The 23,731-nt window shown below is 41.7% G+C and overlaps 1 protein-coding gene across 3 annotated transcripts in view; it reads left to right on the plus strand.

The window, feature by feature from the left end:
- Positions 1-22,485, plus strand: part of acsf3 (acyl-CoA synthetase family member 3) — a 37,821-nt gene extending 15,336 nt beyond the window's left edge. For all 3 annotated transcript variants that reach the window (XM_005466914.4, XM_005466915.3, XM_013271684.3), the window contains 5 exons: positions 402-499; positions 1,755-1,881; positions 16,272-16,406; positions 16,619-16,730; positions 20,600-22,485. In XM_005466914.4, the coding sequence (XP_005466971.1) occupies positions 402-499; positions 1,755-1,881; positions 16,272-16,406; positions 16,619-16,730; positions 20,600-20,714 (587 nt within the window). In that variant the 3' untranslated portion in view covers positions 20,715-22,485. The remainder of the gene's footprint in view (positions 1-401; positions 500-1,754; positions 1,882-16,271; positions 16,407-16,618; positions 16,731-20,599) is intronic.
- The last annotated feature ends 1,246 nt before the right edge of the window (positions 22,486-23,731 follow it).

Consider the following 23,731-nt stretch of genomic DNA (forward strand, 5'->3'; position numbering starts at 1 on the left):
AGAAACAGGTTTAAAGTGCAAACAAACACCTAAAAACAGTTCTATTACTTGAAATTTACTTGACGTTTGTGAAAACGGCTGCATCAGGCATTGCCCAGAAATCCCCATTACTGTCCGTGTAAGCTGGTTTGTGGTGACTGAGACGAATGGCTTTCAGTTTAGTGTTTTACAAGCTCAGCAAGCCAGTGACCAGTTATGGCCTGCAGATGGAGGCTAACGCTGTCTTGGAGAAGATGACTCTTATGTTAAAAATCTCTCACTAAATGCTTTTGATGGCCTTTTCACTGATTATTGCCAGAATATGTGTTCCACTTCTGTAAAGGCCAAAAATCATCCCATTCTGCTTCAACAACGTGTATTCTCTTCTCTCTGTGTTCATGGGCTTTCTTTGTGTTTGACAGGAGCTGTTGGGTTGCCGCTGCCTGGTGTGGAAGTTCGTATAGTTATGAATAACACAATTAATACAACCATTGTAGAAGGCACTCACAAAGAGACTCAGGTAATCCATAAGTAATATAGGTTTATATAGGTTTTATCAGGTAAAGTCATGTGAAAACAAAGGTTTAGCATCAGACTCAATGCAACCCTGTTCCTGTTGCTAATGAAATGCACGTGAATAAGTGATGACCAACAAGTGTGACACCCCAAGGTCAGACTGTATGACAGATAAAGAAAAATCTAAGAGTACATCTCAGACTTTGCAGGCCTCATTTAGCATGTTAAATGTTAAATTTCATGTCAGTAATATTAGGAAAAGACTGAACAAGTGTTGTTTGCTTGGAAGGATTGCCAGGAGAAAGCCACTTTTCTTTAAAAAGAACATGGCAGCACAGCTTATGTTACATCCAAGCAAATCGTAAAACTTCTGGAAAAACGTCCTTTGGATAAACAATACCAGTGGAGATTTTTAATGATAGTGTATAAAACAAACACAGCATATCAGCACAAACATCTCATACCAGCTGTTAAGCACGGTGATGATTTGGGTTTGTTTTGCAGCCACAGGCCCTGAGCACCTTGCAGTCATTGAGTACTATGAACCGCTCTGTGTACCGAAGTATTCTAGAGTCAAATGTGAGCCTATCGGTCCAATAGCCATAACCTGACCTAAAATGTGTCATGCATCGGTACAAATATCCCAACCACAGCGACAAATCTACAGCAGAATGAATGAAAAAGAAAATAAAGTGTTTCAGCTGTCAAAAATTCATCTTGATTTAAATGCTGTGGTGGGACCTTAAGGGAGCTGTGGATGAATGAATGTCTGCAAACTTCAGTGAACTGAAACTATGTTGTAAAGAAGAGTGGGCCAAAAATTCTCCACAAAGATGTGAGAGGCTGATGAAGTCATACAGAAAACAATTCGACTTATTGCTGCTAAAGGTGGCTCTACAAGCTACTGAATCATGACATGTACAGATTCCTGTGAACAACTTTATTTTTCATGTAACTGTATTTGAATCTTATGTACTTATGCACGTTATTGACATGGATTGAGGGATATTTGCTCTTTAGAAATGGCAGTGAGCTTTTTGCAACATAACACAAACCCACTGAATATTCAAATTCTTTTGAGTTTTGTCTTCTGCTTGCGAGGTATATTAATTATACTGTTTGTAATCTTAGTCTTCTTTACTAATCATCACCCAGCAATCAACTAGATGCCCATTTAAGCACCATTCTGTCTAATTTTAACAGCACTAAGCGATGTATCTATACTGATTTCTTCCTTTCTTTCCATGTATATGCATCAGGTACGAGCAGGTCTGGAGGGGAAAGAGGGGGAGCTTCTGGTTCGAGGGCCATCTGTTTTTAAAGAGTACTTTAACAAACCTCAGGAGACCAGAGAGTCTTTCACTGATGATGGCTGGTTCAAGACAGGTACCAAACCCTCATCTTCCTCAGCAGTATGCATGCATAGCGAGTGCATTTCACTACCATTTATGGTTTGTACTGTCAGAGGGATTCACAGGAGATGAAAGATGTCGTAAGATTTTTTCATCAGTGTTGCACACTGTACTTTCGGGACACGATGACATGATTTTAAACACTTAAAAACCAGGAGTCCAATGCTGGAAGCACACACATAGTCACGCATTCAGAAAGTGTGTGTGTGTGTGTGTGTGTGTGTGTGTGTGTGTGTGTGTGTGTGTGTGTGTGTGTGTGTGTGTGTGTACGCGCACATTTTGGGGAACTATGAGGGAGTGATAAATGGACTATGTGTGTTTTTGGTGCTGCAGGGCATTTTTCCTCCTAAGTGGTTGTGACTGCTCCAGGTCCTGAAGAACCAACTATTGCTCTCTGCGTGTGTGTGTGTGTGTGTGTGTGTGTGTGTGTGTGTGTGTGTGTGTGTGTGTGTGTAGTTTATATGTGTGGTAGCACAGAGGATGTTCCTCTCTCTAGCCCAGCACTTCTCCCCTAGTGCCCCCCCCCCACCCCCACCCCCCAAAACAGACCCATGCTTTAACAGCGGGAGAGACAGGCATTTGGTTAGTTTTGAGGGGGGGGGCTGAGGAGTGCAGGAAGAAGGGCAGAAGCAATCAGAGCTTTGAATTGTCATGTAGACCACAGGAAATAAGAGGAAGAAGCAAAAGAGTTGGGAAGGAGCTTGAAGTATTGAGCTTGGAGATGTGTTGGAGGGGGTTAGAAAGAGTCAGCTACAAAGCCGAATCCGGGGACCAAGAAGGTAGCGATTGGGAGCTGCCGATGGTGGCGTAGTGGGAGATGAGGAGGCGGGGGTGGGGAACAGCAAGGAAGGAGTGAGTGATGGAGAACGAAGCAGGGCGCGGCAGTGGGAGAGCAAGGCAGAGTGTGTTTAATTGGCTTTGCAGGCTGGAAGGACAGAGATCCAGAGCACAGCACGTTGCTGTCACACTCCATTACAGCCACTGGCCACATAATGAGAGCCTGTGCAATCAGCTCCCCACAGACCAGTCCCTCAAGCCACACACACACTGTGGACTACTCTGTTGGAAGCTATCAAACACCTTACCTGCCCTGCCTGTGTTCGCTGATGCCAGTTTCAACACACACACACATGCAGCTTTTTTTCCTTCAAATTTCAAATTCAGATTTTCTTCAATTCTCGGGTGAATCGATGATTCAAACAGGAGCAACTGTGTCGGACATTCACTTTGTTTTGTTTTGTTTTCTTTGTTTTTTTTACTGAACTCGAGTATAAGCTCGAGTACATTTAAAAAAAAAAAAATCCTGATTTTTACCAGTCAGTGTGTTTACGGGTCTTTGGCAGCACTCCTGCATGCATCACAAATGCCTTTGAAGCATTTTGTGGTTCCAGAGCTGTTTGAAATCTGCTATATTAAAACAAGTCCATTAAACATTATAGATTTATGTTAATTAGTGGGAATTAAATACTGGTAGGTTTATTATGAGCTTTAGATTAAAACAGGCTTACCATTTTATCCTGGTGCCTGCTCGACTTAGGTGAATATTTATTGAATCAATATGAATCCCCTCATCAGTCATTAAGAGGTGTGCATTTAAAATGTTGGACAGTAACATTTTGTCTGTTTACATCGAAATGATTGTGAATGTTAGATCAGTTCGGTAATTATTCCCACTCACGCTTTTGCTTCTTTTCTGTTCGTCTCTTTAGTACTGAGGAATTTATTTAGCACACCAAAGTGACAAACATAAACTTATAGTAGTGTTACTCTATCTTGTGTTTCTTTGTTTTCTTTTGGAACATTTGAAATATCAATAATGGAAAACTTTGAAACATGAATTTTTAGTAAGTAAAACTATATCCAAGTCCAAGATTTGGGTTTACTGAGCAGGTTTGAGGTCATACACATGCAGGCAGGGAGAAGGCGGAAAAGACAAAGTCCAAAAATTTGATGAAGACCTTGTGCACTTCATCTTCCTTCCCAGCTTCTTAACTCATTTCTCACGCTGTCTCCTTTTTTACTCTCACACCTGCTCCACGTTTCTCACAGCAACTTTTTTCTTTCACAGTTTCAATCTCACGCTCCATCTTTCACTTGCTCACAGTGGGCTGATCTCTTGCAGCCTTCACATGGAGATTTCTGTATCTCACTTTTTCTATATGCTCTGGGATTTAACTGCCTGGTTGGGGGAAAAGGTGGCTGCTAACCGAAATTTCTTACCAAGATTTTCTTTATGGAGTTGGGCTGTAAAAACATGGATGTATAAACTTTTAAAGTGGACTGCAAAATGTAAATTTTAGAAGATGCGATCTGAGTAATCTGCTGCAGACAAAAAAGGAACAGAAAACCAGATGTTTTAATTCGTCCTGTGAAATTTTCTTGCAAACGAAATGTGCACGCTAATTTTACACGTCCGGTGTGTGAAAGTCTTCATGCCTAAACTAATAAAAACTTATAAAAAATTAAATCTTTTTCAAACAAAAAAGAAAATCCACTCTGGCAGTTAACTGAACCTGAACTGAAAATGTAATAAAAATGAATAAGAAAATAGAAAATGATAATAACTTTGCATTAGACATCGTGTAGGTCGAAAGGCAACAGAGTTAATGTACAGTGTTTGGTTGGGTTCATTATTTTTAGATTAAATGTATCTCATTAGGAAGACTGTTAGGAAAAATACACACACCAGCCCTCGATATTCATAATGAAAAAAATGCATATTTTAGATTAGCCACAATTGCTTTGTGCAAGAGGAGAAAATGTCTTTAAAAAAATTCAGTTTGAACTTTGCAAAAACAATGCTAACAGGGGAGACTGACAAAGCAAAGAGAGATGGGAAAAGAAATGTGAAATCTGAGAAGCAGGGAACGCGTGGGAGTTTAGATCAATAGGTTCTCGGCTGGCCAAAGGTGTCTTCTCCAGAGTTAACAGGTGCTGTGTAGTGTGATTGACAGCTCGATAGGGAAGCTGTCACCTAAGCGCTCTCTCTTTCCACTCATCTTCACAAACATCTCTGAGCACATTGATCCCTTCTCACTTTTTTTTTTTTTAGCCCTCCTTTTGTGCTCTACAATACAGTCTGTCTGCTGTCCAGAGCTAAAAAGAAAGCTCATCTTGACCCAGTAAGCCTGTAAGAGCATTTGTTGTTCCATTTATTGTACACATATAGATACAGCAAGGCAATGGAAGCAGTGAGAAGAGAGACTGAAAGCGTTGCTTCAGATTTGCTCGTTAGTTGTTAGTTGATGCCAACAAACAAAACCCAGAACTCCTCCAAGAGTAATTTATGAATGCATAAATTAGTCAGAACTCATGGGAAGAAAGAGAAGCTTAAGCATTAGCTGTTTTTGAATTTTTTATTTCACTAATAAGAAGTTTGGCTGTGCTGCAGAGAGCAGTTGGGATCAAACTGAGCTTGGAATCTGACTATTAGCCCCAGAGAGGTTAAATTATTTAATTACATAACTGTGTGAAAGGTGTTTATTAGGGCAACTTTCATGAGCTCCCAGCAGCTTTTCAGAGATACAAAAACAGATTTTTGTATGAATCGTTTTAAACATTGTGACAGAAAACAAACACGCAAGCTAGTCAGCTGCCTTAAATAACCCAAATAGTAAAACAAAAACATTAAATTAAAAAAAAATGTTGACTGAGCCCCTGGGCTGGATGAGATTTAGGTTTCTTCAGGCTCTGGATGCTGTGGGGCTGTTTTGGCTGACACACTGGAAAAGTGTGGCATGCCCACTCGGGGTTGGGAATGAGTTGATGCCCCAGTGGAAGAGCGTCATAGGGTCTTGTTGACAAGTGAGACCTCCATGAAGCAAGAATTTTACAGACAGATTGGTGTGGCGTCGTAGTAACATGGATGATGTACCAGCCTGTTGCAGTGATCTGGATACGAGTTCTGGGTAGTGACCAAAAGAATAAGACCGCAGATACAAACGGTGGAAAGGAATTTAATCTAAAAGGTGTCTGGGCTCTCCCTTATAGATTGGGTCGGGAGCTCTGTCATGCGGGAGGGACTCAGTGTAGAGCCTCCACAAAAGGAAAGGAGCCAATTAAGGTGTCTCAGGTATCTGACTAGGATGCCTTGTAGGTGAGGTATTTCAGGCATATCCTACTGGGAAGAAATCCCGGGGCAGTCCCAGGACACGCTGCAAAGATTGTATCTCTCAGCTGGCTTCTTAAAGACAGGGATGAAGAGATGAATGGTTGAATGAATAAATGGGTCTATTCTGTTATTGATATGTTTTAGTGACTTTGACCCACCATACAGCGAGCTGATCATTCAGTCCAGCAGGTTTTTGTTTATTTCACTGTGATTTTTGGGGAGCTGAAACATTCAGTTTATCAAAGCTGTTTTTGTTCACAAGATTGGATTACTTGGAGATTTTCCAAGTCTGCCATCAGCAGGTTCCACTTTTTGCAGCAAAGATTTTCCACCTCAAATTAGCAGCTGAAGAATAACTGCAGAAACATCAGGGGTTTTTTGAGAGAGGCTGTCTTTCATGATGGTCCTGTTGTGTTACTGCCTCTCAATCCTTTCATGAAGTCTGGTCTTTCATTCGGCAACATTAATGGGAAATTGCTTGAAACAAATGGGAATCTTAGTTTTAATGTGAGGTAAATGGCTCTTTTAAAAGCTGCAAATGTGGTTAAAATATGAATTTGGACTTGGTTGGGGGTTTTTTTGTTTTTGGCATCTACCATATTTGTATTATGATGCAGGGCTTCGTTTTTCAGAATCTCATTTCACCAGACATGAGTGTTAGGACACATTTGATTGAGTATGGGTGTGCGTGTCTGTTTGCGTGTGCTTGTGTGCAACCAAGAGAGATGTAACCTCAGCTTTAAAGGTGAGCTTTAGATCTGCAGGGGAAATTCTCAGCAGACAGACAAACAGGAGTGTGGCTCATATCCTGCAGAGCCTTCACTAGTCATTTGTGCATTGGTCTTTTGCTTCCAGCTGTTCTCTCCTCTTTCCTGCCTCCATCCCTCTCTGTGTTCCCAATGTCATATTTCACCCCAAGTTACATTGTGTCCTCCTAACTCCAATGTCAGTGCTCCCTACGGGATTCATCCAACACCCCCGCTCCCCACAACACTTTGATCAAACAGCCATCCGCGCAACTTTACAGCTGAGACGTCGACGCATGTTGGCCATTGTTTTATTAATACTAGTTGCAGGTAAATAAACACCATATGTACAGGATGGGTTTTTTTTCTGGGGTTTTTGGTAAGCTGAAGATGCATAAAATATTTTAAAAGTTCCCTCTTGATTCTTTTTCTTACCTCGCTCACCTGTCTGTTCTGGGGAAAGGCAAAGAGGCAAGAGTTGGTATGAATCCAAAGTGGCAAAGGGAAAACTGTGTCTTGAATGAGACTAGATTTGTGTGACTCGGTGGAGTGTGGATGCTTGTAAACAGCACTTAAATTTCCTTGATGAACGCGGCAGATCTGAGACAGACATCAATCCTCAACTTCAGCCTGTTATCTGCTTTGAGAAAGGCAGTCCAGCCAGGAATATAATCAGTAACATTAACATAAAGCAATTCAAGCTCTTTTAATTGCATTATATTAAACAAATTAGATCACTCATCCAAGTGCAAAGTGCTTTCTTGTATGATATTAATTACTAAAAAAGGAGCTGTGACAAAAGTTAAGGATGATAAATAATGTCAGAGCTGAGATTTTGGTGCTTGGCTGTCTGTTATTTATCCTCATTAAGACTTCCATCTAGGCATCGGGGCTTTAATGTGGAACATTAATATTCATATATGCTAAGTGTTTACAGTCACTCTCTGAAGAGGCATGACACATTTAGACCTGTCTCATCTTGTGCAGATAAGGCTCTCCTCTCCACGGTGATGGAGGGCGCTCAGTTTTGACCCGCAGTGTGAGAGTTTAGGTTGTGCTGAATGGGTTGAAAGACCCTGACTCCACTTGTACCTTCCCGCAGAGGAGAAGCGTCTCCTCATCAGGCTCAAGTTCAGCACTTCAGCGATGCTCATGTAGAGGCATGTATAAACACTCTATGTCTGTCAAATAACAGCGCTACAAAAAAAAAATCAGAAGGAAAAACACTTTTGAGTTTTGGAGTCTTTTTTGAAATTTTATATCTGTTTTTTGTTTTTGTTTTTTAAAGTTTGCATCCACCTACACTGGTGTATTCAGAATTGATATACAGAGGACGGGACTATGCTGTAGATTGAGGGCACTTAATTAAAATTAATTAGGTGTAACACCTACAGAGCAGCCTGTCTAGTGGCTATTGGTGGCTGTAAATAGTGACGATAGAAGGTCAAAGAGAGGGCAGCTAAAGACGTCACCTTTACAGCATGTGGAATCTGCAGCCATGAGGACATCGAGGTGAAATTTAAGTATTCTTATCACCTTAAACATCAGACTTGAATCTGGGTTCATATCACTTACAGCATTAACTATCCCAACGTCTATATTTTGCGTGAAGCTGGAATCACTGCCAAGACTTAAAGCTGATCAGAACGAAACAGTAACTCAAATGACGAGTTTTTGTTTCCAAGGTATGAAGAAGAGCACCTCTGAACCTTAAAGCAGATAGGCTACAGCAAACTACAGGAACCTAAGGAAACTAAGAGTACAATTTGCACAGACGAACAAATAATTGGACAACAGAAGACTGGAAAAGATTTTCCTTTTTCTGATGAGTCTGTCTGCTTTGACATTCAGATGATAGGCTCAGAATTTGAGCGTCATTTAAATGCCACAGTGTGCTTGAGTATAGTCGCTGACCGTGTCCATCCATTTATGACTTGGATGTTCATATTTAACATGACTAAAGTTTTTAATGTTGAAGTCAGTATTATGTTTACAAGTAAGTCCCTATCAGCCAGAAGCTCAGGCTGTTTGAGAGTGTGAATGTCTATAAGATTTATTTATTCCATACCCTTCCCAACTCACGTTGTGTTGGGGTTTGTTTTTTTTTAACCTTTTTTAAAGCTTAAACTACAAGCCAGAATGGGCTCAAATGTGAATGTGAACAGATTTTCATTTTATCACTGAAAGTGTACACTTTACAGGAAGTGAAATGCCAGCCACATCTCCAGGGTTGAGTGGGGCGTGCACACAAACACAAGTGCATGGTACTTAGATCAAGGTCACACTCAAACCACACTGAATTACAAACACTTATTTCTGTCTGTTCCCGTAGCAGCAGAAATCTCTTATGGTGCTAGAAGGTGCTGGCAAGCTAAGAGATGACTTCTGTCACCTCTACAAAAACAGTTTCTGTGAAATTTTAGTTGTCTCTCTCTTTCATTCTTTCATTCCCCGGCACCTCTAGCAGTGATGCTAGTGGCGGCAGACTGAACTGTTTCTGCAGTGTTGGCCTTTGTCATATGTCACACTCTGACCTTTTCTTTCGCACGTTTTTTGTCTTAGAAAAGTAACACGTCTAGACTTTGTCTGTGTGTCTTTGTGTCATTCTGGATTGTTGTGTGGAAAAAATGGGTGTAAGTGCATCATTTTTAAGGCACAGGCAGCATCAATGAGGGGGATTAATAATTTAGGAAAAGTTTTAAAGATAGAAGAGACCTTTGAATCTTGTCACATTTCCTGATGTAAGGAAGATGAGCATGGAGCCCCTGTTCTGCTTCCCTGTCATCACTGAGTGTTTGTTGAGTGGGTAGTCGGCAAGAGAGGCAAACAGTTTGTTTGATGGGTTGAGACAACAGCCCTGTGCAGGAAGGCCTTTCCTGTCGTTCCTGGACTAAATTTAAGCTCCAGGCTGAGTAAACTGCGTTAAGTTTTAGTGAAACATAACTACACGTCCTTGTGAGTGTGCCCTTAATTTACTGCTTTGTCTTTCTTGAACTATAACAACATACAAAAAAAATATTTATCCACCTACAGCAGCTATTATGACATCCCAATCTAAATTCATAGGCAAATTTGGATGTGACCCACCCTCCTCGTTTTGGATCTGTAACAGCTTCCCAATTCTGGGACACCATCCTGCTGGATTTTGTAACCTTTCATCCAGAAGAGCATTTATGAGGTCAATAATAACAAAAATAATAATAACTTAGATTTGTATAGTGTTGGACACGAGGGCCTGGCTTTCATTCTCCATTCTAGTTCCTTCCAAAGATGTTCAGTGGAGTTGCACAAGCGTCTGTGTGGGGCAGTAAAGTTCATCTACACCCCCACACTTATCCAACCATGCCTTTAAGGATTTTGCTTTGTGCACTGGGGCACATACCGTGTTCCAAATACCTCGGACTTCAGATGTCGAAACTCGGGAGTGACATCACTCCAAATTTAGCATGTTCCAGAAAAAGGAAGTAAAAGTAGGATTATAAAATCCTATATAAAAATAGGATCACAATACTTGTTTCTGTTTATACTTTTAATTTAAAAACTGCTGCAGCACATTCATGGGTGGAGGCTGGTCAGTGCGCTGTTTATTGCTTATTTAGGCAGTCATAAATACACAACGGTGGCAGTGCAGATGAACAGTTTTATAGTTTTATGACTGCTCAGTGCCGCCATCTTGGATTGTTAACTCGGGGTTGCTGGGGCTTCTCCGACTTTCCAGGTGGGAAATCCGAGTCGAGGGGGAATTCCAGATTCCAGTTCTGACTGACAACTCAGAAATTCCAACTTCCAACTTTTTAGGAACTCTCCAACAGTGAGACAGAGAAGGGTAAACTGTTCTCATGAAGTTGGATACACAGAATTGTTTAAAATATCGTGGTAAGGCCTCAGGTAAGACCTGTTAGCAACCACAACAGAAAAATGTGAATTCCCTAACAGGTTTGTAAGTGGCAGCCAGCGGTTACTGGCAGCTCTGTGAGATCATTCATAAAGGTCTAACACAGGGGTCGGCAACCCGCGGCTCCGGAGCCGCATGCGGCTCTTTAGTCCTTATACTGCGGCTCCGCGTGGTTTGGGAAAATAAATTAGAAGTATTTAGCTGAAGTGTATTTTATTTATGTTAGTTCTTTTTAACTCGTAGTTCTAAATTGGAAGATTGTTGTGATTTTGAAATATAAAAATAAAATTATATTCTATTATTTTTTTCATCGCTCAAAATAAGAGTCACACTCGCGGAAGCCGGTATACCCGCCGAAACGCCGTGCATTTATCGAGACTTTCAACCCCAGGTAGGCCAATTATGGATCTTCGGATCCACATTATGTCAGCAGCTGTTCTCCACCGTGAACTATGATAAAGACAAACACCGTGAGTAAACTGACTTCGTATATCCCCGATTTGCGGACTCTGTGCGCAGAGGTTCAGGAGCAGAAGTCCCATTGTAAACATATCACGGCAGACCCGACGATGTTTCCATGAACACGCTTTTGAGCACCTCTTTATTGAGCACTTTTCACACACGGTTGCTGTACGCATACAGCCGGCTGTAGCTTTTCAGCTCACAGCCCGACATAGACCACCAACAACACAACAGCACAGATAGCGCAGACGTAAAGGCGGCGAGGCGTGATTGCGGGTGTCGCTCAGGTGCGTCCGACTCCCTGCAGCGGCGCTGCAAACCACGCCCCGCCGCACGCGTTAACCAGGTAAAATACATATTTAGGCAGAATTTTGCAAATATCTATTTTTCAGCAGCATAGTGCTTTTTTCCAATTATTTTTTAAGAGTCAGGTCAAGGCTCCAACAGCCCAAAGGCGATATAAGGGTGGCAGCTGACAACAGTTTTTGTTTGCTACATGGATCATTTTAGTTCAGCTGGGTGTCTTTCCTTTTGTTATATTTCTTTAAGAGTTCAAAATGTGTTAATTACGTAAATAAAATGTAATTTTCTCTGTAGCACTTCATGGATTTCATAAGCAACACACCTTAGTTGTTCACACAAAGCACAAAGGTAAAAAACAATATATACAGTGTTATCTTCATTTTAGATGTCAAAAAGTATTTGCGGCTCCCAGTGTTTTCTTTTGCGTGGAAACCGGGTCCAAGTGGCTCTTTGGGTGTAAAAGGTTGCAGACCCCTGGTCTAACAGATGTCAGTGAATCCCTGGTTACTGCGGTTTATTAGTGAAACTGCTTTGTTCGGTAGCACATGATCACCTGTAGTTTGCATGGAAGATACCAACTGGTCTCAGTTTCACTACCACATAGTGGTAATGAAAGTCTGAAAAGTGTGAGAATGCTTGCCTTCAAAGTGAAAGTTGCAGCTTTTGGCATGTGTTGGTTGTAGTAGTGAGGCCTTTTACTTTTACTCTGAAGACAAAAACTTTCTCTGTTTTTGGTGCAGCCGATCACCTGGGAACAGCGAGCAATCTCCAGGAAACACTTGCCAGCCAATCTCAGAATACACATTTTTTCCCTAGCAACTGGAGGTTGCAGACCAGTCTGCAGGCCTATGTGACTGAACTAAGGGGCCCCAACCAACCCCAGCCTGTCCATACAGTGTATATCAGCTCTGTCAACTGTATCATACCATGAAAAACATACACCAGCTTCTTTTAGTTAACTTTACAAATGTTTGATCCCCTTCATTTCTCCACTTTTTTTCCTACAGTTTGTTCAGTATAATATGTTTGGTTTTCCTGCATATGTCAAGGATATCACCGACAAAATCTTATTTTTATTGTGCAAAAATATCACAGCAAGAATGAAAGTGATTCTTTTTTTTTTTTTTAAATAAATGAGTCACCTTCCAAAGGCAATTTCTGCCTTACTGTAATCTTGGCAAATAGTTGGAAATATTGCAGCTGCTCGTAGCTCACCTCTCCTCACGATGCTGTTTTTCTTGTTATTGGTTTGAAATAATTTGATGTTTTTTCATTCTGCTTCTGCAAAACCCTCTAATGTCATTTTCCTGGTTTTCTGAAAGACACTGTGGAAGTTTCCTCTGACCCTCCATCCTCAGTTAAATTCTTGATCTATTTTTATTTCTTTTTTTCACACTGTGTGCCTTCACTTTCTTTAATGCCTCAGAATGAGATGAAAGCCCAGTGCAATTAGGCTTCTTATCGTTTTAATTAAGAAAGCCATTCGGCCATATCTGCCTCAGACGCCATAACACATAATGGCGGAGAGTCTCTGATGCCTGAAGTAGTGATTGTGTGCGTGTGTGAGTACATACAGTACGCGTGTGTGTATATTTGTGTGTGTAAATGTACGTCCTAGTAACACAGTTCCCAACAATCCCGCTCCCGCCCTTCTTTCCTCTTTTATCAGTCTGTGTTCTCCAATCGCTATTCCCACTTGTGCGTCTCTCCAAACATGTTGTTCTATCCCTCGTTACTTCATTCTCCTGAAAGAGACAAGGTCAAAGAGTCCTGTATAAGTACTTCAAACTCAATTCAACTATGTTGTCTGAGTGTTCCTTTTCAAACCCTTTTGTAATGCAGCTTCTCTTCCTTGACGCTACAACTAGATGTACTGATTTTATTGTATTTTTTATCTGTTTCAATTTGCACACACACACGCCCACGCAGGACACTCAAACACTTTATCAGTGTGCATGTAAACTGCTCATTTCTCCATATCTGTTTGCATAAGATGAGAGAGCTACATGGCTGAAACCAAATTATTTCAGCTTTTTTTTTTCTTCTTCTTTTGCCCCTCATCTTAAAGAGGGGAAACTGTAACTACCCTGATAGTGGTGTTAACACCAAACCAGCTCCTCAGCTCGCCTCTCTACTTTCTCCCCCTCTCCCTCCATCCTCCCTTTCCTCCCTCCTGTTACCCTGGCCTATCAGTGCGGAGCAGTGGTCTGTGAAGAAATTCCCAATATCTAAATTTACACACTGTATCAATCTTGTTTAATAGACTGGAAAGCTTATAGCCGCCGTGGCAAGCCGGCAGAGAGGGCAGCGGTGATAAATTGTCGGTGTGCAGGCGACAGCCGCCCGTGATGTATAATGAAATATTTATGATTTATCCCAGCTAATAAACTGAAATGAAGTGCATGATGTATGGGAACAGATGGGCCCTCTATTGATGCTGAGGTGGAGAGGCAAGAGGGGGGAAGAGGAGACAGGAAGAGAGGTGGAGAGAAGGAAACAGAAGATGTGATGAGAGATGTTTGAGAGGTAGTTAGAAAAAAAATGAAGCATAAAAATAGAATTGAAAACGTAAGAAAACATAGTTTGTTTGTGTTTGTGTGGCACTGGAGCTGGAGAAGCTGAAAACATGGACGTATAGGTAAGACGGATGGAGGGATATGGGGTTAGCAGTACAGACTAAGTGATGGAATAGAGGACAGGTGGAAGATGACAGTAAAAACAGACCACCATCAAAATGTAATCCCTCTCCTACAATGCTTCGTGTTGATTCCAGGTGAGGCAGGTGCAGTTGTTTTCTTTTATTGACTCCATATTTTTCAGCTACAGTCTGCAAACACGCACAGCTTTACCTTAAATGTTCTTAACTGAGCAACACTCGGGTTTTTTGCAATGCTGAGGGGCGCTGTGTAAAGCTTACAAGTGCAACTATGTCCCTCAGAATTGTTCAGCATTTTGGGGAATAAACGTATATACTTTTTTACTGTGAGTTAAACTGCTGACACCATTTTAATCAATATGAAGCTACAGCCAGCAACCATTTACTTTAACAGGGAACAAAAGGAAAGGTGTGATATCATGTGCAGTAACATCATATATAATTTGTGTGGCATCTTAAGGATAGGTTTATACTAACTTGCAAGATGTGTAAACAGATGCTGTGGAGACTGAACAACTGATGTCCAAGTCGTGTTTTTCCTAAGTCTCGGGTGCAGAGTACACCTGAAGGACACATGTGTAGCGGGGATATTGTAGTATAGTATGCACAGAAAAGTAACACAAAAAAGCAATCACATAGAGGTTTTCAAGGCATGGCTGTATTACCTCTTTGTGATCAAATGTACCTTTAGATTCTTCCCTAACAACCTGTGGATGTTGGAGGGTTCACTGACCAAGCCCTGTGTGACTGAGGCTTTAGCAATTGGTTTCACAACAGCTGCCAGCAGCCACTTGCCAGCCAGACAGAAACTACAGTTTTTTCCATACCAACCCTGGTAGTTTCCAAGGTGTTCCCACCTTTGTGTCACTAGGACGCTAAACACATAAAAAGTAAATTAAAGATTTCTATGGCCATCACAATAATGTCCTTATTGAGAATTCTTTTGGTCATAATAATCATGTAGTGAAAATCTGAGCTCATGACATCCTCAGGACAAAGTGCTAAATCTGTTTATAAGCATCTCTAAAGCTCACTAATGAATATGCTAATAGAAAAAATAAGAATAAAATCAAGAGTGTGGCATTTTTACCGAGCATTTACTGAGAGGACTGTTTCTTGGCAGAAAGTATCAAATTCCCAGAGTTTCTGTTTGCTTAGAAACTTCACAGGGACAGTTTTGAAATTATGAGATGTATAGATGGGTCTTTGTGTCTTTGGTTTGGAAGAGCAAACCAAAGACACACGAGGAAAAGAGGCCAGGAGCCCAAGAAGAAAGAGAGAGAAATAACCCAGATGGCAGTCCTTTATGCACTTTGCTCTCTGCTCAGCCCAGATCTTGCTGGTTCATGCAAACAAGCTTCCCAACTCCACCTAGCCACTTCCTGGATAGAGAAAAAACCCAGCTGAGCACGATGAAAACTGGAAGATGTGAAAAGTTGTCATAATAAATGTGTGAAAAAGAGTCGGATTTTCTAACATCACAGCTGGCTTTAAGACTTAAAGGTTCACTTTGCATATTTGAACTGTCCCTGACCTTTGCTGACCTTTTAACCTATTCATCCAAATTAACCGCTAGACGTCACTTCATCACAGTGTCTCAGACACTTACGTCCACTCTCTGTATCAGCTGTGGACAGCCCCACTGTAATTCTGCTAAAGAACATATTCCTGGTCCTTATTTTCAGGCTTCTTCTCCTTCCCTCCTCCGTCCATTTTTCTCTCCCTAATCTCTCCCCACTGATCCATACTGACCCATTTCCCCAGCTCGTCATACACGAGCGCAGCTGCGCCCCTCATCCCACATACTGTACTCGCCTTCCCCCACACCTGTCCCCCAGAAACTTATGTATGAGTGTGCGTGGGTCTGTGGAGGATGTATGTCTGGAGGATGGGGCAACTTAAACACTCATCCATCCACTGTTATCTGACTTTCTGTGTCTCAAACACACACGCTCTCTTACCCACAGATACAAGTTTACATACCCTACATTCCCTATTCTTAGCTATAAAAAATATTACTTAATTTTTTAGTTGAGTTCATTATCAGCCTTGTTTTTAGTTATATATATTGTAATTGGGCTTAATAACTTCTTCTTATAGAAATGGTGTTCCAGAAAATTATGACTGTATTTTTCCCTGTGTTTCGCTTACATCACATTGTCCTCCTTGTATGGTCCTGTCTGTATTCTAGGAGACACCGCTGTGTATAAAGACGGCGTATATTGGATCATGGGTCGCACCAGTGTCGACATCATCAAGAGTGGTGGCTACAAGATCAGCGCGCTCGATGTGGAGCGTCACCTTCTGGCTCATCCAGACATCACGGGTAAGTGGAATGAAGTAATGTCACCACTGTAAAACACATGTAATTAAAGCCCTGAATCAGCACCTCAACCATTTGATCACTGTTAATATCCAGCACCTATGTGCTGAAAATAACTCATCAAAACTGAGTTTGGTGTCCTTTTGCTGTAGCGCAAGACAAAAATAAAGGAGTTTGTCTGATTTTTTTTTTTTTTGTCATATTTAATATTGTAGATGTTGCTGTGATTGGAGCCCCAGATGCCACCTGGGGTCAAAAAGTCACTGCTGTAGTGCAGCTGAAGAGGGGCAAAAGTATGACTTTGCCAGAATTGAAGACCTGGGCAAGGTACTGTGACTTTCAGCTGAATAACCTTTGCTTTGTACACTTTTATTTGGAGCTTTCTAATGAATTATGTCTCTTATTATGCACATACCAACCGATGTAGTGGTTTACACATTCACCTAGCAAGTGAGCAAGATCCGGTGAGGAGATACTGACACCTTTGAGCTTGAGTCAGGAAGGCAAAAATGTAAGGCAGACAAAAGTAAGCATTATGTGCATAAAATCCATCCACTCTCTTACCCACTTATCCACTTATCCAATTCAGGTCATGGGGGGGACTGGAGCCTATCCCAGCTGTCACAGGGTGAAAGTCATTGTGTGTTTACCTGCTTTTATTTTGATATCCAGCTAATACATTGCTGTTGACAGGCTACATATAGCTATATTTTCCACATTTTTGCATAAACCTGTACTATTCTTCACTGTCTAAGGCTATGCTGATATTAACATCCACACTGTGTGAAAATGCATGCTGTATTTTCTTTCAGGCAAATATGTGAACTGTCAGAAAAGTGTAAGGTGGCTCTGCTTTTGCAGTAATGCACTCTGTTCACCAGATAAACACGTCCAAGTAGAGGCAGACTTTATTAAAACATGGACTTTGCATTGTGAATATTCTAATTGTGCAGTTTACTTTAACACTTGTCAAGACTGGTCTATTCAGGGTGATTTTTTTTTCTTACAGCATTATAAATTACTGGGAAATGTGTTTTGGTGTCTAATAGAGCAAAATAATTCTATTCTGTTTTTATACATATATCGAGATCCAGTTCACAGTAGTAGTTCAGTCTTACAATGTTTATAATGTAACACAAAGACACTGCAGTATTACAGAGAGAACCCCAGTCATATGAGAAAAAACATGGATTTATTGCTTTAAACTGGTGTTTCAACTGGTGTTGGACTTTAAACAGCAAAGCTTTGATTTTTTTTTTAAGCAAAGTGTTGCTTTTGAAAAAACAGAGATGTAACATCACTAGCCACTGGACCACCTGCCACCTTTAAAAGTGCTTTGCAGCCCAGAGGGACTCCAAGCTCATACCACCAGTGGAGATTGTGACCTGAATAACTTACAACTAATCCATCATCCTGAATCCACAAAAACAAACTCCAAAAAGACCATCGTATCCCATTATTATTACAGGACCGTGTTTTTGTTAAGTCTTCTAAAGCTGATTTAAAAGGACAGTCTTCACAGCTCTTTGTCAGTTCTGCTCAGTGCTGGGGAAACTACTTTGAAGGCATAGCTTTGCAATTAACCTATTACTTCATACTAGAAGTAATTGATCTAAAATCAAACTACCCAATGAAGAAATCTGGTTTTATAAAGCTGCTTTGAAGAAATAGTTCAAATAAAAATATATAAAATATAAAACAAAAAGTAACATTGTAGCAACAAAATCCTCCTAATCGGGCCTTCTCAGCAGAGGTAGTCAGTGTTATGCATTTGTGTGGCCATGGTGATTTGAGATTCGGGATGTTTTATGCCTGATGACTTTGTCACTGTGTGAGCACAAGCAGTGCTAACGAATTAATCACCGTGCCTTTGCAGGAGATGAATAAACAGTGGGTGGGGCTTGTAAAAGGAGGTCCAATTACAGTAGAACAGCAATGTTAAAATAAAAGTTAAAAAATCCTTCATTTAAATAGAGAAAAGAATTGAACTGCTTGAATTGCTACTAAACTACAAGGGACCTCCTTTAAAAAAAAGAAGAACGGTTAGCATGTTAAATGTTAACGTTCATGACAGTACAATTAGGAGCAGACTCAACAAGTATGGCACTGAGTCAACCATGAAAGTATGCTAGAGTCAAATGTGAGGCCATCTGTCTGACAGCTTGGCCCATCCTGAGTCATGCAACAGGACAGGGATCCGGGCTCAGCAGCAAATCTGCAACAGAGTGACTGAAAAGATAAAAGAAAGCATTGCAATGGTCCAACGTCCATACTTCGCCCTGGTTTAAATACTGGGGTGGGAACTTAAGAGAGCTGTGCATGAATGAACGCTCACTGACCTCAATAAACTGAAGCAGCATTGTAAAGACGAGTGGGCCAGAGTTCTCCCACAATAATGTGAGAGGTTGATAAAGTCATACAGAAAACCATTGCTTCAAGTTATTGCTGCTAAAGGTAGTTCTGAAAGCTACTGAATCATGAGGTGCACTTTATTTTTGCTAAATAAATAATGACATGTTTTGTTCTTCATCTGACATTGTGATTGCCTAATTTCAGGACCTGGAAAGGCCCAGATTTTTTTTTTCATTATGTCTTGATATGTTAGACCTTAGAACTGAAAGCTAAACTACTAGTTCAATTATATGTAGTTTAGTGGACCAAATGGAGGCACCTAATTCAGACTGTGTAGGTCTCTGAGCAGTTCAGCACACACATCCCCAGTGACTGGCCTTCAAGTCCCCAGATCAATAGCAAAGGATGTGAGAGAAAGAGAGGCCAGAGATGGACTAATGAGGGAGATGAAAAAGAAGATGATGTGGCGGAAGCGAACAAATGATTATTACAGAGGACTTTGTCCTGCTACCTAACAGTTTGTTTTTTTCACCTCGCTTCCTAAATGTCAGCTGAGTTTATTTTGTCTGCTAGAGACAGTTACTGGTGACATTCACCCTCCACATTGCAGTGACACAAACAGTCTTTTTTTTTTTTTATCTCCTCCAGTCTGTTTTCATAAAAAATCTGCTCTCACTCTCTTTTACACCCTTTTCTTCACTTTCCCACCATCTGTTTTTGTCCTCCACACTTTCTACAACCCACCAGTGTCATTTATTTACATCACTGAATTCTTTTAGAGCGGGGTGGGTGTGTGTGTGTGTGTGTGTGTGTGTGTACTGCTGTGAGCTCCATATGGTGTATGGATGTTAGATCCCACTGCTATCGCCTGCTGGTCCAGTATGGTAGATTACAACTACTGCCTGTGACTCAGGTTAACACACACACACACACACACACACACACACACACACACACACACACACACACACACACACACACACACACACAGTGTTTGCAGCCAGGGGTCCTCCCAGAAGACAGACAGTGCCAGCACACAGCCCTCTGCTGAGGCCTGGGTGTAGGGGAGAGAGAGAAAGAGATAAAATGAGACATAAACAAGTAGATGGATGCTCACTCTTCAGTGCCCTGGCTTCAGCTGTCAGTCTGAATCTCTGTCTCACCCTCACTGCCTCACACCGCCTCGAACACTCAGGCTTATGCGCGCGCACCCGTGCACGCAGACACACAGGAACACGTTGCCCTGGAGAAATCGGTGACACGAGCAAGCAAGCCCCCGTTACAGAGACGTGTACGTATGCGTGTATGACCACACTTCACTCACTCAGTCAGAAACACGCGGACATCTGCTGAAAGGAGTGTTTGATGGCGGTCGTATCAGCCATTATGCTCGCACACACGCACAACTGGATTGCACACCAAAGCACCCGTGCGTCCGCACAAACAAACAAACAAACTAGGTTAGAAGATAATAAAAAAAGCTCCGGGCTTCAAGACTTGACGTAACAACCAGGCACTCAAAACGGAAAAAAATAAAACACTTTTAATTATCACAGCCTTCTGTTTTCCCTTTTTATTATTTGTTTATTTTTATTTTTTTATTTCATCTTGCAGTGATTATATTGTTTTTGTACGAAGGGGGATTGTCTGTGTCTGGAAGGCGAATTGGGGATATTAAGGGAGAAGAACAGCAGAGTGTATGAAGGACGTTTCCTTATCTCGACTACTCCGCCACAGGGCTAGCCTTTGTTTTGCAGTTGTTTGCTCTTTTTTCTTTTTTCTTTTTGTTGTTGTTGTGTATTTGTGTGCATGCACATCCATATTAACTGTGGTGTTTATTGCAGGGAGCACATGGCACCCTACAACATACCTACAGGCCTGGTGGTGGTAGAGGAGATGCCGAGGAATCAGATGGGCAAGGTCAACAAGAAGGACCTCCTGCGACTATTCTTTTCATGACTGGAAAACTTGCATGACAACATACATGTGCCTGGATAAAGAACTGCAGGTGTACATCACATCCTGGCCGTTTCTCTCTGCTTCTTTCAGTAGATGAGTGCACACAGGTAGACAGAGAGGAGGCAGAAAAGTAAATAAAGACATCGTGGAAACATTTGAGGAAACTTATTCCCAACTATAAATACATTATAAATATAATTTATATGTAAAATGTAATACACAGCGGAGGCGACATCATAACCACTTGCGATCAGCTGCCATCTTCAAAACAACATTGGTGCATCAATACTGATAAAACGGCAAATAAAAAGGAGACAGCCAGTTTCACAGTTTGCGAGTGAATGGGGTCAAGTTGGCAAATAAATGCAAAAATCGAATATATCAGGATATATCATTGTAAATACATTGCTGTCTTCAAACACAGAAAGCCAGATTACAGAAATTCACATTAACTTCTTACGTTCAGCACAAGCAGAACCTCGTAGGTTTGAAACAGAAATTCCTCCACAAAGTAGTTGTTGCTACGGTGATTTAACTATGTAACCGGAATACAGCCAGCTGGCAACCAGTTACAAAGAGTTTGTGCCCATTGGTGGAAACTGATGCAGATTGATTGCAATATGTTTGCACCCTGTTATTAATTATTTGCCAATCTCTCTGAGAGTGAGTGCAGTCAGTCTATGATTGGTGGGAGACAGGTTTCCTCACATTTGGAGGTCACCTGTGGAGTCACATTGCAATCTGTAACTAACTAAATGCAAGTAGTTGCAGTGAGCAAGTAGTACTGGAAGTACTTCGAATCGATCTCAAACAGCAAAGACATTCAGCCATCATTCAGTCACTGGGCAAACATGTTAACTGTCTACCACTTTTTACTCTTCTGTGACATTAGAAAACTGTGGAAATCATCAGTCTGATATTTGTTTGGAACAGTATTAAACAGAACTTCTGCAAGGAGACACAGTGTTAGCGACACAAAATTAGCCAAATTAGCTTCAAAAAGGTGTGGTATAAACAGTGTTTCTGTACATGTTTGCTGTTATCCAGGTCATATACTTAGGTCCAAGAGATTTGATTCAAACTTGAGGGAACTTCTTGTCTTCAGGAATCAAAAAGAAGACCCTTTGTCTTCTACTGAAGTACTTATCATATAAAAAAACAAACACTTCAGCTGTGAGTGTGCTTTCAAATGATGCTACTTTCCCACAATGAAAGGTGCGTAGAGGACCTTTTTAGAGCTAAAAAAAAATGTGAATCTGTTGCAAATGTTTGTGGCAGCTCTTGGAAAACAAAATAAATATGAAATTTCAAACACTTTGTGAAGTGTTTTGCACCCAGCGAAACTGAGGGGTCCGCTCTTCAATCTGCATTAATGAGAGGGGAACAGCTAGCTGTGGTGTGCATGCATCGTGATGACCAGGATTTTCAAACGCTCCACTAAAAAAATGCTCGCACCCAGAAGCAGCGTTTGGTAAATGTGCTCTTATTGGAATATTCTGATGTTTGATTGGTGAAAATGGTGTGATCAGAGAATACGCAATGACAGCTTTTTGTGGTAGAGTGGTGTAACCAGAATTAAGGATCATGGTTAATTAAACCTGCACTAAACAAAATGAAAGCGGGTGCGGTGGTAAATCAGGAGAAAGACGATGAACACTGTTGGGTTGATTTAGTTTTGTAAACACACTGATGCACTTGGAATAACAGACAGTTTTCATATGAAAATTAAAAAGTTTTGGAAATTTTTAATTAAAAAGTGTTTTGGAAGTTATTTTGTTTCCTCCTCTTTTTTTTCCCAAAGAGTGTTACACTGTGTCTGTGCAGCTGTGGCTACGCAGGTGCAATGAGAGCCTGAAGGCGGATTCTCTAGCAAGGCACAACACCACAGCTGGATGCCCCGCACTCCATCTGACTAACCCTCTCGCTCCGCTCACTCTTCTCACCTCTCATCGGTTCTCATTTCCATTCCTACAATGTCTAACCTCTTCTGTCTTCATCACAAGTTACGACAAATTGCAGTGGTACTGGGACCGACTCGGCTGTGAGGCTCTTCTCGGATGAACCCTGGCTTGCCGCCAGAGTGTGCAGAGAGCGTGTGAAGAGATTTAAGTAAAGCCGGGGAAAGAAGGCAAAAATATGATGCAGGACTGTCACAGTGATTGGATTCCTACCAACAGCTGTGAAAATGTGGGTGAAAGAAATTAATATGCAAAAAATAAAGTCAGCAAAGGGCATGAAGTAAGTGATACGGTCGTGGCGAGAAGCAACGAGGAGAATGAGGCAAGGCGATGCGGTTGAGATAAACAGTCATGATGAAGAGTCAGAGGACTGAAGATAGAAAGAAATACAAGTGCAGCCCCCAGCTGACACAACCTTCTGTCCACACACAGAAACACACGCACACACACACTCGTCCGCCCACAGTCACCAGAGACCTGATTAAGAGAGCAGAGCTATCGATCTGTGGGCTGGCAGGCTAGGATGGATGAGCAGGCAGGGCTGCAAGAGCACCAGAGGACAGCTTCAGTGCCCCCAAATCCCCACGCCACCCCACCCAACCACCCACGCCAGAGCCAGGAGTCAGCTGGGGCCACGGGCAAGAAGGCTGGGGCTGCCACACTGAGGCTGCAGCGAAGCAGCAGAGGGTCAAATTCAAACTGAAGAGCGCGTGTGGTGTGGAGTAATCAGTGCACCGTACTGTGTGTGTTCAGGAGAGCACCAAAGACGGGTCTCAGTGCTCACCTGGTGCACACACGGGAGGGGGCGGGGAAGGTGGTGGCTATTCCCTGGACTCAACTCGATGGAGTACTTGTGCCCTTGAACTGTCTCTACCTCCCCTTTTTGCCTCCCTCACACACACACAAACACACACGCACTCTGCCCATGTTTGCCGGAGCGTGGTGAAAGAGGTTGTCTGCAGATGGCTGCTTATTGGGCCCCAGGGTCCTGGAGGGTGGGTTATGGGGACACCGATGAGACCGTTTGTGTATTTGAGATACAAACAGTGTTTGTGGCAA

Source organism: Oreochromis niloticus, linkage group LG1 (assembly GCF_001858045.2).
Source record: "Oreochromis niloticus isolate F11D_XX linkage group LG1, O_niloticus_UMD_NMBU, whole genome shotgun sequence".
In the NCBI taxonomy this organism is placed as follows: domain Eukaryota; kingdom Metazoa; phylum Chordata; class Actinopteri; order Cichliformes; family Cichlidae; genus Oreochromis; species Oreochromis niloticus.